This window comes from Melospiza melodia, chromosome 30 (assembly GCF_035770615.1).
Source record: "Melospiza melodia melodia isolate bMelMel2 chromosome 30, bMelMel2.pri, whole genome shotgun sequence".
NCBI lineage: Eukaryota > Metazoa > Chordata > Aves > Passeriformes > Passerellidae > Melospiza > Melospiza melodia.
Genome location: NC_086223.1, coordinates 480,628 through 495,063, shown reverse-complemented (window position 1 = coordinate 495,063; position 14,436 = coordinate 480,628). Strand labels below are relative to the sequence as shown.

Genomic DNA, 14,436 nt, shown 5'->3' with positions numbered 1-14,436 from the left:
TTCCAGACTGGAACAGGGCTGTGCCTCTCTCGTTTTCCCCCGATATTCCCGATAATCCTGACTGGAACAGGGCTCTGCCTCTCCCATCATTCCCCAATATTCCCAATTTTCCAGACTGGAACAGGGCTGTGCCTCTCTCGTTTTCCCCCAATATTCCCGATAATCCTGACTGGAACAGGGAGGGCTCTGCCTCTCCCGTTTTCCCCAGCTCCGTTTCCATGGTTACGCCCATTCCCGCCTCCGTTTCCCGGGAAATTGAATTTCCAAGGGATTCCGGCCGGGCTCAAGCTCAGCCAGGCTGAGGGGATCCAGGTGGGAATTTCCTCCCGCGGGGAGGAGTTCGGAATCCAGAGTCCCCAAATTCGGGATGCTGCGGGACAGAGACGGCGCCAGGCTCCCCCCTCTCCTTCCCAGCTGACCCCAAATCCAAATTGGTGACCGTTCCAAAACCCAGAAATTGAAGTGAAAAAAAGGGAAAAGGAGAGCAAAAAGGAGAAAAAAACCCAAACAAATTTATTTCCCTGGAAATTGGGAAAATCCCTTTTCCTGAGACCCTACCTTGATATTTTTATTTTCTGTTATTTTTTATTTCCTGGCTTTAATTCCCTAAATCCTAGCTCAGGAGATCTTACCTGGCTGGGAGATTTGAGGAGAAAAATCCACATTTTTTCCTTCAAAAAAGGCTCAGAATTCCCTAAATCCTGGTTAGGAAACCCTACCCAGCTGGGAGATGTAAAGGGATGCACTGACAAGGAAAAATCCAAAATTTTCTCCCAAAAAAGCCTCACAGTTCCCTACATCCCAGCCCTACCTGGCCAGGAGATTTGAGGAGCAGCTTTTGACAGGGAAAAATCCACATTTCACCCCAAAAAACCCCTCGAGGCCCCAAAAACACCAAGGGGCAGCTCCTGTGATATTTTGATTTTCCATCTCCTGCCCGGGGCCCCCGAGCTGCGTTTCCTGTGCTTTGAGGCCTCAGCATCCGCTGCAGCATCTCCATTTTGGGGCCGTTTCGGTGCTAAAACCGAGCCCGTGCTGCAGCTGGGCCGAGCCTAACGAGGCAAAGGGGGAGGGACAAAACCCGGGTTTAAAATCCGGGCCAGAAACGGCTCCAAATGGGTGGGAAATGCTGGATGTGAAAGTCCCTGCTCTGGAAATGACGTGGCAGCCACAGCTCCGAGGTTTTGGGTCCCAGACCTGGAGAATCCCCTGGTGCTCCCTCTGTCCCCAAAGAAAAACCCCAAAATCCCAAAATCCAGCTGGGAATTTTATGGGAAATCCATAAAATCCCCCCTTCTTGAAAAATGGGATTTATAAGGGGCTGGCCCTGCAAATCTCAGCCCAAAATGGCCCCAAAAGGACCCTGGGGCTGCTTTGGGGTTTCTCCTTTGGCTCCACGACCCCAAATCCTGACCCCAAAATATCAGGACCCTCCTGACACCTGCTCCTTGTCTGGTTTGTGGTGAGAATTTTAAAAAAAATTGGAGTTTTTTCCTTTATTTCTCAGAAAATGGGGGCCCAAAACACCCAGGAGCAGCTCTGGGTTTCCAGGAGCATTTCTATGTGGAAATTTCCAGGAATATTTTCCATATTTCCATGTGGAAATCTCCACATTTCCAGGAGTTTTCCCATCTTTTCCCCATCCCAGGCAATTATTTTCCAAATCCAAACCTCTTTTCCACTCAGAAAACAGGAAAATGGGAGATTTCATCCCAGAACATCCCCCTTTTTTCCCCATGGGGATTTTTGGGGTGGAAAAACCCAGAGAAATCCCAATTTTGGGGGCAGGAACAGCCCCGGGAGGCTCCAGGTGAGCTCGGGGAGGAAATTCCAGTGGGAATTCCAGCTGGAGCTCCTTGGCCGGGGCCCAGCTTTTCCCACCTGGAATTTTTGGGATGGCCCAGCACGGCTGGGAACGGTCCCAGGGATCTGCTGGGGTTTCAAAGGAGGAGGAGCCCAAACCCCAAAGGTTCCTCCTCCTCCTCCTCCTCCTCCTCGTTTTTGGGGTGTCCCCCGCCCTCGTGGCTTCCTCCTCGTCACCCCACAGCGATCGCGGCGCCCGTGGGAAGGGACCCCAAAGATCCCAAGGATCCCGTGGATCCCGTGGATCCCATGGATGCCCCGATCCCACAGGAGATCCAGCGGCTCCTGGAAGGTAACGGATCCTCCTCGCCCCCCCCCTGCCCCATAAGGGAATCCTGCTGTGGGGTGGGGCTGGCAAGGGTTTGGGGGGGCTTCTCCGGGGTGGTTTGGGGTCCTCGGGCGTGGTGGGGCCTCCCCGGCCCTGACCCCAAGGAGAATTTGGGACCTCCCCAATCCCGAGGAGAATCTAGGGCCTCCCTGTCCTCAACCCCAAAATTTGGAGGCTCTGGGGCCTCCCTGACCCCGAGGAGAATTTGGGGGGTCATGGGACCTCCCTGATCCCAAAACTGTGGGCGCTGTGGACCCCACACTTGGAGGGTGCTGAGGAAGCAGCTGGAACCTTTTCGGCGGTTTTGGGGTTTCGGCTTTCACTTCCTGCTGCAGCAGCGCTGTGCTCATCCCTCCCTCAAAACATCATCCCTCCGTAAAACACCCCAAACTTCGTCCCTCTGCCTCCAAAACACCCCAAAACCTTGTCACCCCCCCTTCAAACACCCTAAAACTTCATCCTTCCTCTCCAAAACACCCCAAACTCCATCCCTCTGCCACCAAATGACCCTAAAACTTCATCCTTTTGCCTCAAAAACACCCCAAAACTTCAACCATCCCCGAAACACCCCAAACCTCATCCCTTCCACGTATCCCTGACTTACCCGGCCATTCCCAGATTTCCAGACCCTTCCCCTCTTCCTTGTCCCTTCCCACGGCCGCTTTCCCTCTCCAAGGCCGCATATCCTGATGTTCCCTTTGCCGTTCCCAGATTTCCTGAACCCTTTCCCATTCCCACATTTCCTAATTTTCCCATTCCCAGATTTCCTGAACCCTTTCCCTTTCTCAGGTTTCCTGATTTTTCTGGCCATTCCCACATTTCCCGCCTCTTCCCGCGGCTGCTTTTCCTCTCCAAGGCCGCATATCCCTGATTTTTCCTTTCCTATATTTCCCAGTTTTCCCATTCCCATTCCCACCTTTCCTGAACCCTTTCCCATTCCCACATTTCCCGAACCTTTTCCCATTTTCCCATTTTCCCATTTTCCAGAGGCCGAGGGTTTCCTGTGCCAGGCTTTGCGGGAGGAGCCGCTCAGCGCCCGGGCGCGGGACCAGGGCGCCGCCATCCTGCGCTCCCTGCAGCGCCTCCGCGCCAGGTGGGTTCCCCTGGATTTCCCGGAATTCCGGAACATTCCGGGCGTCCCTCCCCCTGCAGGAATTCCCCCGTGGTTTGGAATTGTGTGGGTGTTCCATGCTCGGGATAATGGGAGAATTCTGGGGAGTTGTCGTTTTTTTGGGTGGATTTTGTCTGGTTAAGGATGGGGATTTTTCCCTCTTTTTATAAGGAAGGAGTTCTGGGATATTCCTGATTTATTCCTATTTTCAGGATGGGATTTTCCCCCCCTTTTTTAAGGAAGGAATTCTCAGATATTCCTGATTCATTCTGGATGGGGATTTTCTCCCCTCTTTTTCTTTTAAGGGAGGAATTTCTCATATTAATCCAAATTAAATTAATCCCATTTTCACCCCCTTTTATCCCTGAGCTTGCTCCCACCACTAATTCCATTTGGAGCCTTCTGGGTTGCTCCCTTCCGGAATTTTCCAGCCTTTCCCAGCCTGGCTGATGGAATTATCCCAATTTTCCCATCCATTTCCTCCTGGATCCATCATTAACCTGAAACCTGAGAGCCTCAGCTGAGCTGGAAAATGAGTTTAAATCCGTTCCTCCCCTGATGGGGAATTCCCAATCCCATTTTCCTGGCTCCCATTTTTTTTTCTCCTATTGGAAATCTTGTACATCATCGGCTTTTAAAAAATATTTATTTTCCCAGACATTCAAATCCTGGCTCCAAAGGTTCCATTCCACCCCACCCCTTGGGAACATTTAATTCATAAATGAGGAAAAACTGGGAATTTGATTGGAAGCAATGTGGATTTTATGGATCCGGGTCAGTGGGTTTGGATTTTGGGATTTTCCAGCTGCTCAAATCCCATTGAACCCTAAACCCTAAAATTTTTTGCATTTTTGTAGTGTTGCAGGCCCAAAAACCCAAGTATATTTTGTAAAATTGGGAAAAATAGGATTTGGGATGAAGTTTCCTGCAGGAAGGGGTGGGGGAAACACCAAATTTAGGAAAAATGTTGGGAAAAGGGCAAAATTCTGGGGAGGAACTTACGGGAAATCCAAAGGCTCCCAAAATCCGGCGTTTATGGGATTTATCCAAGGTTTCTGTTGGCAGAGGCAGAAATGAGCTCATGGCTCTTCCACATTCCCAAAAATCCTCTCCTCCCCCCATCCCTAATTCCATTTTATCCCAAATTTTCCTTCCCAGAGTAAAAATGATCCAACCATGGAATAAAGCCAAATCCTTGAGCTGAAATCAGATTTTTTTGCTGGTTTTTTATCCTAAAAAATGAGAAAAAGGCAGGAAAATCCAAGGGTTTTTTGGCCTTTTCCATCTGCCTCCCCGGAGCTGCTCGGGCAGGGAACGGAACTCAATTTTCCCTTTTTTTTTAGGCCATTTCCTGGGATTAAAAATGACAGAGGTCGGGAACAAAGCCCCGGTGCTTTCACGGAGCGGGAATTGCGAGTGACAGAAAATCATTCAGGAAATGTTGGCGCTAAAACGTGGCCGGGAAAAGCTCCCGAGGCAAAAATTCCCGGGAAAAAAAGAAAAAAAAAAGGGATTTTTGCTGCTCCTCTTTGTCCAGGAGGCAGAAATATCCCGAATTTTGGGAATGCTGGGGTTTTTGGGATTGGGGGAACGCAGGGATCTCTTAGAGCTGATGTTTTTTTGTTTAAATGTTGGAGAATTGGGATTTTCCATGGAAATGTTGGTATTAAAGGATAAAAAATAAAGGGAATAAAAAGCTGGAACTGCTTTCCCAGCTGCCCTCGTGTGGGGCTGGATTTTGGGGATTTTGGGATAAAATGGAGCAGCCACAGGATGGAGAAAAAATTCCTTGAGGAATTCGGGAAGCAGGCCCAAAAGCATCCTGAAAAATTCCCAATTTTTCCTCCAAAAGGCTCTTCCCAACCCAATATCCTGGGAAATTTTCTCCCTGTCCAAGAGCTCATCTTGGAACGGGCACTTTGTGCCTTATTCCCAACCCTCGGTGGGATTCCCAAATTTCCTGGTGCCGTTTCTGGATTAAAATGATTCCCAAGATTTTCCTGAAATGGGAGAGAGGAAAGAATCCTGATTTTTCATATTAAATCCTTTTTTATTTTTATTTTTGGGAATGGGCAGAGCTTGGATCACCCACCACTTGCTGGGAATGGGCTCAGTGAAAATCCTGGAATATTTTGGGCTTGGAAGTGACTTTTAAAGTATTTGAGGGGAAAAAGGTGGCAGGAATTTTTGTATTTGGAGAAGGATCTGTTCCAAGGGACGGAAATCCGTGGAATTAGAGTTGGGAAGGGCCTTAAATCCCATCCAGGGATTCTCCAGGGCTGGCCCATCGCGATTCCTCCTGGAATTCCCTGTGTTTCCCATTCCCTGGGTTCCCAGATTCTCCCATCCATCCCCATTTATTCAGGCTGGAATGATCCTTGAGGAAAATCTGGGATTTTACGGCTCTTTTTCCCTTTGGTTTTTCAGGTACCCCCCGGAATTCCCATCCCGAGGTGAGTCCAGCTGGGAAGGGTTGGACTGGGGGACGTTCCATGGGCCAAATTCCCAGGAAAAAGAGTTTTTATGGATGTAGGGGGCAATTATTGGGGTGGGAAAATTCCGCAGCAGGGATCCCATCCCAGAGAGCAAATCCCACAATTTCTCTGGCTCTGGCATCGATTCCCTGGGAAGTTTTCCAGAAACCCCAGGAATTCGGGAATGGTTGGGATCCATGGGGATCTCCTGGAGTTCCACTGAGGTGGAAGCTACTGGAATAAAATCCCTTCCTGGAATTCCAACCTCTCCAATCCTTTATTGCAGGGATAAATTCCTTCCTGGCACTCCAATCTATCCAATCCTTTACTCTGGGAATTAAACCCATTCCCAGTATTCCAACTCCTCCAATCCTTTATCCAGGAATAAATCCCTTTCTGCCATTCCAGTCTATCCAATCTTTTCCTTCAGGAATTAAACCCATTCCCAGAATTCCAACTCCTCCAGTCCTTTATTCCAGGAATAAATCCTTTTCCAGCATTCCAGTCCATCCAATCCTTTAACCAGGAATAAATCCATTCCCATCATTTCAACTCTTCCAATCCTTTAACTTCAGGAATAAATCGCTTCCCGGCATTCTAGCTCCTCCAATCCTTTATTCCAGGAATAAAATCACTTTCCAGAATTCCAACTCCTCCAGTCCTTCATTCCAAGAATAAATCCATTCCCAGCACTCCAACTCCTCCAATCCTTTATTCCAGGAATAAAATCCCTTCCTGCCATTCCTGCTCCTCTGATCCTTCCTTTCCCCAGAACAAATTCCAGCGCTTCCCTCCTGGCTCAGGGCTCATTTCCAGCCCCTCCTGGCAAGGCCAGGAGCGCGGCAGCCTCGCAATTCCCGCCGGGAGCGGCGTTATCCCGTTCCAATCAGAGCCTCCGAGCTTTAATTGCTTCCCAAGCATTGTTTTCCCCGTGAATCCAGCAGCTGGCACCCTTTGGAAAAGTCCAACGGACAGCTGGGCGGAAAATTAACAAAAAAATGGGAGGGAGGGAAGATCCAGGCTCATCAAAGGCTCCAAATGAGGTTTTTAAATCAGGAAAGTTCATGGAATTTCAAGGGTGGAGGAGGAGGGAGCCTTTTGTTCCTTGGAATATTCTTTGGATGGAGTCGGAAGCTGAAGGAAAAGTAGGAAGATTGGGATGTGGGAGCGAGCAGGGATTTGGAATTCCTGCTGTGTCCACTGGGAATTTTAGTGGGAATGAGATCTTGGAGTGCCCAGGGAACGCCCGGCCAGGTATCCCATGGGAAATTGGGAAAACAGGAAATTCCAGGGCCACAATTCCATCTCCGAGGGTCTTCAAGGAGAGGTTATGGAGTCACTCCTGAACAGCCAAAAATCAGGGAAGCAGGGAATGGTTTGGGTTGGAAGGAGCTTTTGGAAAGTGATGACTTTCCCCTTTATTCTGTAAAATTAATAAACCCAGATTTATTCGCACAGAGCTGATGACGATGCTTTTATTTTTCCATCCAAAATTCATCCCATATGGTTTTCCCTGAACTGCTGAACAGCAGAATTCCTTCCTTAAAATATTCAGAAGTAGTCAAAACATAGAGGAGAGAGAGGATGGCTCTTCCATTTTAATGAAATTTGGGAAAATTGAGGCTCAAAAATGTGCGTTGGCAGGGGTTGGAGCCAGAACTCCTCTTGTCCCAGCTCTGTGCCTTAACCCCAGAAAATTCTCACCTCCTGGAGACAGGAATAATCAATAGGAATGGGATTAATTATGATTTAAAAAGTGGGAGCATTGTTAATTAAAAGGATTCATTAACAAAGAGAAAATCAGAGTAGGCCCTAAGGCCTCAGTAGGCCTTGCCTGGTAGTAGACCCGGTTTAGGCAATATTTTCATAAATTTTTTGCCTCATTTTTTGGCATAACTTTTTTGGGGATCATTTAGTCTTTATTTTATCAATTTTCTGATCCCTTTTTTTCACTCTGCCTTGGAACAAAGCTCCATTCTGCTGGAGTCACGGCCCAGCCGCTGCCATGTCCATCCCTGTCCACTCCCTTCAGGAAAAATCCCAAAATAATCCCAAAAAAATCCCAAAAAAAGCCCAAACCCAGATGTTTGAAACCCTTTTTCCTCTAAAACCCTAAATCCAGGGAGCCACAGCTGCCTGGCAGCCGGAACCTCACGTTTCCCCAACCCTCTCCCCGCCGCCGCCTTTTTGCTCCGCGTAGTTATGACAAGGCCAAGTAGCAAATCATTAAAACAACAAAAAAAAAACCCCCAAAATTCCCTTTTTTTGCTGCAAAGATCCCCTTTGAAGCCGAGCCGGAGTGTCCGGGAATTAATGGAGTGCTGGGTGATTTTAGGAAGTTTTATTTATAAAAAGCCCTTTTTGCCTCATGCCGGGAGGCTCCGGCTTTGCTGAGCTGGGCTCAGGCTCCCAAACCCGGCTTAGATTTATGAAGTGTTTGGGGAAAAGCAGGAAAAAACCTTCGGGATTGACGAGATTTGGAAGGAGCTGTTCAAATCTCCGGCCCTGGAATTCCCCCGTTCATAAACACCCAAACTCCGGCCCGGGAGATGTCAAAACACGGGCGAGATGGAAAGAAAACAAAATAAAATTATTTTTAGAATTATATATATTAGATATATTCTTTATTCTATATTCTATATCATATAGATATATATTCAAATTATATGTAAATGTATATTTTATATATAATAAAACATATAATATAATATATATTTTATAAATATATAATATAGTGTATATATTTAGTATATTATATAGATATCTATATATATTCTATATATATAGACTTATTTATTCCGTGTAGAATTATTTATTAATTATTGCCCCCTCTGTAGAATTATTAATTAATTACTTGCCTGGAATTCTGCCTAATTACTTATTAATTATTTCCCAGTTGCACTTGGAGTTTTATAGAATTATTTATTAATTATTGCTCAGTTTTCCCTGCAATTCTGCCTGATTATTAATTAGTTATTGCTTCACTTGGAGTTTTACAGAATTATTAATTAATTATTACCCGTTCTGTAGAATTATTTTGGTAGGAGGCCTTGTGAAGGCCCCAAGTTTGGGAGGAGCAGCACTTAATTAATTAATTAATTAATTAATCATCCTCACCTGAGATTCTTCCCAATGGAAACAGCCCCTCCTGCTTCCCAAAAATCAGGAAATATTATTAATAATTTCCAGGCTATTCCCCATTTTTTTGTATCCAGGAATAATTTAACCCCTGAGCTGCTGAATTTCCTTTGGGATTATTCTCCCCATCCCAAAACTTCAGCTTTTCCTCTTCATTCCACCCTAAACTTTGACCCACTGCAGGATTGCCAAGACTGGAATATTTGAAATTATTCCCCCCTCTCCATGAGCCCAACATCTGCTGCTTTTTCCTCCCCATCCTTTCCTGGGATTGGCTTTGTGTATTCCCAAGAAATTCCTCATTTTTTCCTCCCCATCCTTTCCTGGGATTCTTACTTTCAGGTTTTGGATATTCCCAAGGAATTCCATGTTTTTCCCGTGCCTGGGGGAGGGGACGGCAGCGAAATTCCAGCGGCGCATTCCCGGTGCCGCTGCCTTGCAGCCCGACCTGCTGGGCGCTGGCAATCACTGCAAGCTCCAGCAGCTCCATCCCAAAAAAAACCCAAAAAAGCCTCGATCCCAAAGATTTTCCCCTTTTCTTGGCGTTTTTAGATGCCGGGAATTCGCTTTATTATTTATTATATATATATAATTAAAAAAAAAAAAAAAACAAAACAACCAAAAATGGTAATGGGGGAGGAAATGAGGCTTGGAGCGGATTCTGGGTCCGGCAGCTCAGGGTGGAAATTTGGGAAATTTGGGAAATTTGGGAAATCGGCTCCTTACAGATATGGGGAGGAATTTCTGGGATTTCTGGGTGGGATCACATCCCATAAAAACAAAAGGTGATGGACCGATTTGGGTTTATATGGGATTTTTTGGGGATGATTGTGGTGGGGTAAGCTGGGGATAGATGGAATGGGAAAATAGGGTTTGAAGGCAAAAAAATTAGGATTTTAAGGTAAAAAATCTGGATTTGAATGTAAAAAATTGGGGATTTCACTTCCGCTCCTCATAAAATCCCACCCGGATCTCTCCTGGCATTGATTTTTCCCGGGATTTAAGAGATGTTTAATGAAGCTCTGGGCACCTGATCAAGCCAAGGAAATTTAATTGCCATTCCCATAAAAAGCTGCGGGAAATGAAGGGTTTTTCCTGTCATCCATGGAAATTGTTTGTTTTTTCCTGGGATTCATTAATTCCCTTTATTTATCCCTCCATGAGAAGCAGCAAATCAGGATTTTTTTATGGAAAAAGTGGGAGAAATCCTCGGGATGCCAATTGAAACAGAAAAACGACGGGATTGGGTTTTTACGGAGCTCGGGCTGTGGAGGTTTGGGTTGTTCCTGAAGGAATATTCCGGAATATTCTGGAATATTCCCAGTGTTGAGAAGCAGCTCTGTTCCCATGGATTTGAGCAGTGCTTGAAACCACCCCTAAAAATGAGAATTATTAATGTTGGATCATTTTATAGCCCAGCTTTATTTGGGTAGATTTTGGGATTTGGGCAATTCGCAGTTTCCCGTCCTGAAAAATCCCCAATTTATGGCAATAACCCTCTTGGATATTCCACATTCGGGAATTTTCTGGATCTGTGTCTGATCCCGCTGGGAATTTTCCCATTTGGAGCCTTGCTCCTGTTCCCAAGTGCCCCGAGGAGCCTCTGGAAAAGTGGGATTTTTTTTTTTTTTTCTCATTAACCCCAAAAAATCCCACACCTGGACCTGAAGGAATTCTTTTGATCCTGAAGGAATATTCCGGAATATTCCAGAATATTCCCAGTGTGAAGCAGCTCCGTTCCCGTGGATTTGAACAGCACTTGGAACCACCCATAAAAATGGGAATTATCAATGTTGGATCTTTTTATGATCCCACTTATTTTTTTTAATTATTCCCATTTTTTTCCCTAAAAACGGGGATTATTGATGCTGGATCATTTTATATCCCAGCCTGGTTTGGAAAACGCGGGAGGAGCAGCTGGAAATTCCTTTTTGGGGCTGTTTGGAGGGCGCTGAGTGAGGAGCAGCTGCCCCCGCTCCCTTATCGGCCCCGCTCTGTCCTGAACAAATATTGAATTAAAAACCTCCAAATGTTGAATTGAAAACCTTTTTAATACCAAATTAAAAATCTTTTATCGCCGCCGGGTTTTTGTTAAGAGGGATCTCAGCACCGGGCCCTGAGCGGCCTCTCCAGAAAATCCGAGAGCAGCAGGAAAATTCCCTGGAAAATTCAATATGAGGGTAATTTCAGGAGCGGAAAGATCCTTTCCACACCCTGGATTGGGTCATTTGTTTGAGGAAATCCAGGTTTTTATCTCCTTTTCCCTGTAAATTTATACAGAAAATCCATGTTTTTATCCTTTTCCCTGTAAATTTATACAGAAAATCCATGTTTTTATCATTTTTCCTGTAAAGTTTTATAGGAAATCCATGTTTTTATCCTTTTCCTGTCTCTCTCAAAGAATTTCCAAGCCCTTCTTCCCTAAAATGCCAGGAAATTCCCCATTTTAGTGGAAATCTTTATTTTTCACCTGGATTTATGGCAAGGTTACAACCTGAGGACAGGGACAAGGATTGGGGTTTGCCTCTGGAATTTTGGCATTCCCAGGTTTTTCCAGTGGGAATTCCCTGACCCTAAAACCCCTGAAACCCCACAAAAATCATTTCGAATTTTGGAGGGAACCAGAAGGAAATGCGGATATTTGGGGTTAGGAATTCCTAAATTCCCCAGATTTTCCCCAAATTCAGCCTCTCCTGGTCGCTCCCATCCAGGAGGGGATGAGCACAACGGACACGACGGCTCTGAGGAAAATCCCAGCTGGAATTTCGGCCCTTCCCGGGTTCCTCCGGCCCCATTCCCCACAGAATTCCCAGATGAGGGTGAGTCGCTGATTTTTTTGGGAATTCTGGAAAATTTCTTGGAATGCTGGAATGTCGCTGAAGTTTCTTGGAATTCTTGGGATTTTGTCCTCTGGAGAAGATAAAAGATAAACCCAGAATCCTTTGGGTTTTCCATGCATCCATCCCAGAATTTGGGAGGGGATTTTGGGGTTTTTTAGTGCTTCATCCATTCCCACTAAATGCCAAAATCCTGGATAATATTCCTGAAATAATATTCCCGAAATTCCAGCTATTCCTTGCTTACCTTGCTGCTGGTTTCTTTGGGATTGACTGTGTGGCTTTTCCCACCTCCTGAATTCCCAACTTTCCTAAATCCTGCTTTTCATGGGAACAGGTTGGGTTTGGGATGGTGTCTCCCAAAAAACCCAGGAATTTCACGGGAACCGGTTGGATTTGGGATGCGTTGCCCAAAAATCCTGGGAATTTTGGAGGTGGAGGAATTTGGATTGGGGAAAATCCCCTGGGATGGGATTGTCCTGGCTTGGATTCCTCCTGGGAATCAATCCCTTGGGATATTGATCCATCCCACTGGACACTGATTGATTGATTGATTGATTGATTGATTGATTGATTGATTGGGATATCTATTTATCCTGTTTATATTGATCAAGGCCTTTGGATGTTGATTTATCCTCTTGGTTATTGATCAACCCCTTTGGATATTCCTCTGCTTCCTTCCAATATTGATTTATCCTGTTGGATATGGTTTTATCCCTTTGGATATTGATCAGTCCCTTTGGGCATTGATCAATCTTTGGGTATTGATTAATTGCTTTGGATATTGATTTATCCTATTGGATATTCATTTATCCCTTGGGATATTGTTTGATCTGTTTGGATATTCCCTTATTTCTGTTGCTCAGTGAATGTTGGGGTGTGCCCGTGTTTTTTGGGGGATTTTTGGGATTGTCAGGGAATATTGGGGTGTTTCTGTGTTTGTTGGGGGATTTTGGGGCCGTCCATGGATATTCGGGGGTGTCCGGAGGTGTCACTGGATCCCGGGGGATGTCCGTGTGTCTTGGGGGGTATTTGGGGATGCCAATGGATTTTTGGGGCTGTCAGGGAATATTTGGGGTGTCCGTGTGTCTGGGGGCGTCTCTCTGTGTCTGTCAGGGCTCTTTGGGGTTATTTACATGATTTGGGGTTATTTCAATCATTTGGAGTTGTTTGCATGATTTGGGGTTACTCATCAGTACCTGCCCGTGGCCGTTGGGGTCTGTTCAGGTGGATTTGGGGTTTTTGGAATCAATTGGGGTCTATTTTGTGGTTTTAGGGTCTATTTTGGGTTATTTTTTTGGTTTTAGTGTCTGTTTGGGGTTATTTCCATGTATTTAGGGTTTATTTGGGGTTATTTGGTGGGTTTGGTGTCTGTTTGGGGTTGTTTGGTGTTTTCAGGTGTTATTTGGGGTTATTTGATGGTTTTAGGGTTTGTTTGGGGTTATTTGGTGTATTTAAGGTTTATTTGGGGTTGCTTGGTGGTTTTAGGGTCTAATTGGGGTTATCTCGATGTATTTAGGGTTTATTTGGGGTTATTTGGTATTTTTAGGGTTTATGTGGGGTTATTTGGTGTATTTAGGGTTTATTTGGGGTTATTTGGTGTATTGAGAGTTAATTTGGGGTTATTTGGTATTTTTAGGGTTTATGTGGGGTTATTTGGTGTATTTAGGGTTTATTTGGGGTTTATTTGGTGTATTGAGAGTTAATTTGGGGTTATTTGGTATTTTTAGGGTTTATGTGGGGTTATTTGGTGTATTTAGGGTTTATTTGGGGTTTATTTGGTGTATTGAGAGTTAATTTGGGGTTATTTGGCGTTTTCAGGGTTTATTTGGGGGTCCCGCGGTCTCTCCGGGCGCGGCGGCGGCTCCGGAATTCTGCAGCGCCCCCGTGTGGGGCCGGCCGGGAAGGCGCGGGGTCGGGAGCGCGCATTGGGAACGGGAACGGGAACGCGCATTGGGAACGGGAACGGGAACGCGCATTGGGAACGGGTCTTGGACCAGGCTTTGGGAACGCGCCCGGCCAGGATCACGCACAGGCACCACTTCTGCCTCTCGTTTTTTCCCCAAATCCCATCAAAGAACCCAAACCCAGCCCCCAAATCCTCCCCCAAACCCCAAATCCCCCCACAAACACATCCCAAACAAATCCCATCCACGACCTCATCCCAAATAAACCAATCCCACACCACAGGCACGTCCCATCCATCGGGACTGTTTTGGGGCCGGGATTGTTGATTTGGGGTCAGGATTCATGATTTGGGCTTGGGATTGATGATCTGGGCTTGGGATTGATGATCTGGGCTTGGGATTGATGATTTGGGCTCTGGATTGGAGATTTGGGTCGGGATTGATGATTTGGGGTTGAGATTGGTGATTTGGGGTTGGGATTGATTTAGGGCTGCAACTGATTTGGGGTCAGAATTGATTTGGGGTCAGGTTTCTCCCCTCACTGTGGCACCTTCCCAGCCAGGAACCCGTTGGATTTGCACAGATTTTTTGGGATTTTTCCTCATTTTCCTGGCCTGGATAATCCCAAGAACCTTCAGCAGCCCCAAGAGGTGCAGGAGGGAAGGACTGAGCTGGATTTAGGGAATTTTATCCTTTGGATCCCATTTATCCCTTGGATGCTGCTGTGGGGTCCGGGTGGTTTGACTCAGAAACCCCAGAATGGTTTGGGATGGAAAAA

General features: G+C 46.0%; 1 protein-coding gene across 1 annotated transcript in view; it reads left to right on the top strand.

The window, feature by feature from the left end:
- The first annotated feature begins 1,115 nt into the window (after positions 1 to 1,115).
- The window catches only part of SKAP1 (src kinase associated phosphoprotein 1), a 61,767-nt gene continuing 48,446 nt past the window's right edge, over positions 1,116 to 14,436 (top strand). Inside the window, exons 1-5 of the mRNA XM_063178660.1 lie at positions 1,116 to 1,119; positions 2,048 to 2,155; positions 3,179 to 3,284; positions 5,730 to 5,755; positions 11,626 to 11,733. Coding sequence (XP_063034730.1) covers positions 1,116 to 1,119; positions 2,048 to 2,155; positions 3,179 to 3,284; positions 5,730 to 5,755; positions 11,626 to 11,733 — 352 coding nt within the window. The remainder of the gene's footprint in view (positions 1,120 to 2,047; positions 2,156 to 3,178; positions 3,285 to 5,729; positions 5,756 to 11,625; positions 11,734 to 14,436) is intronic.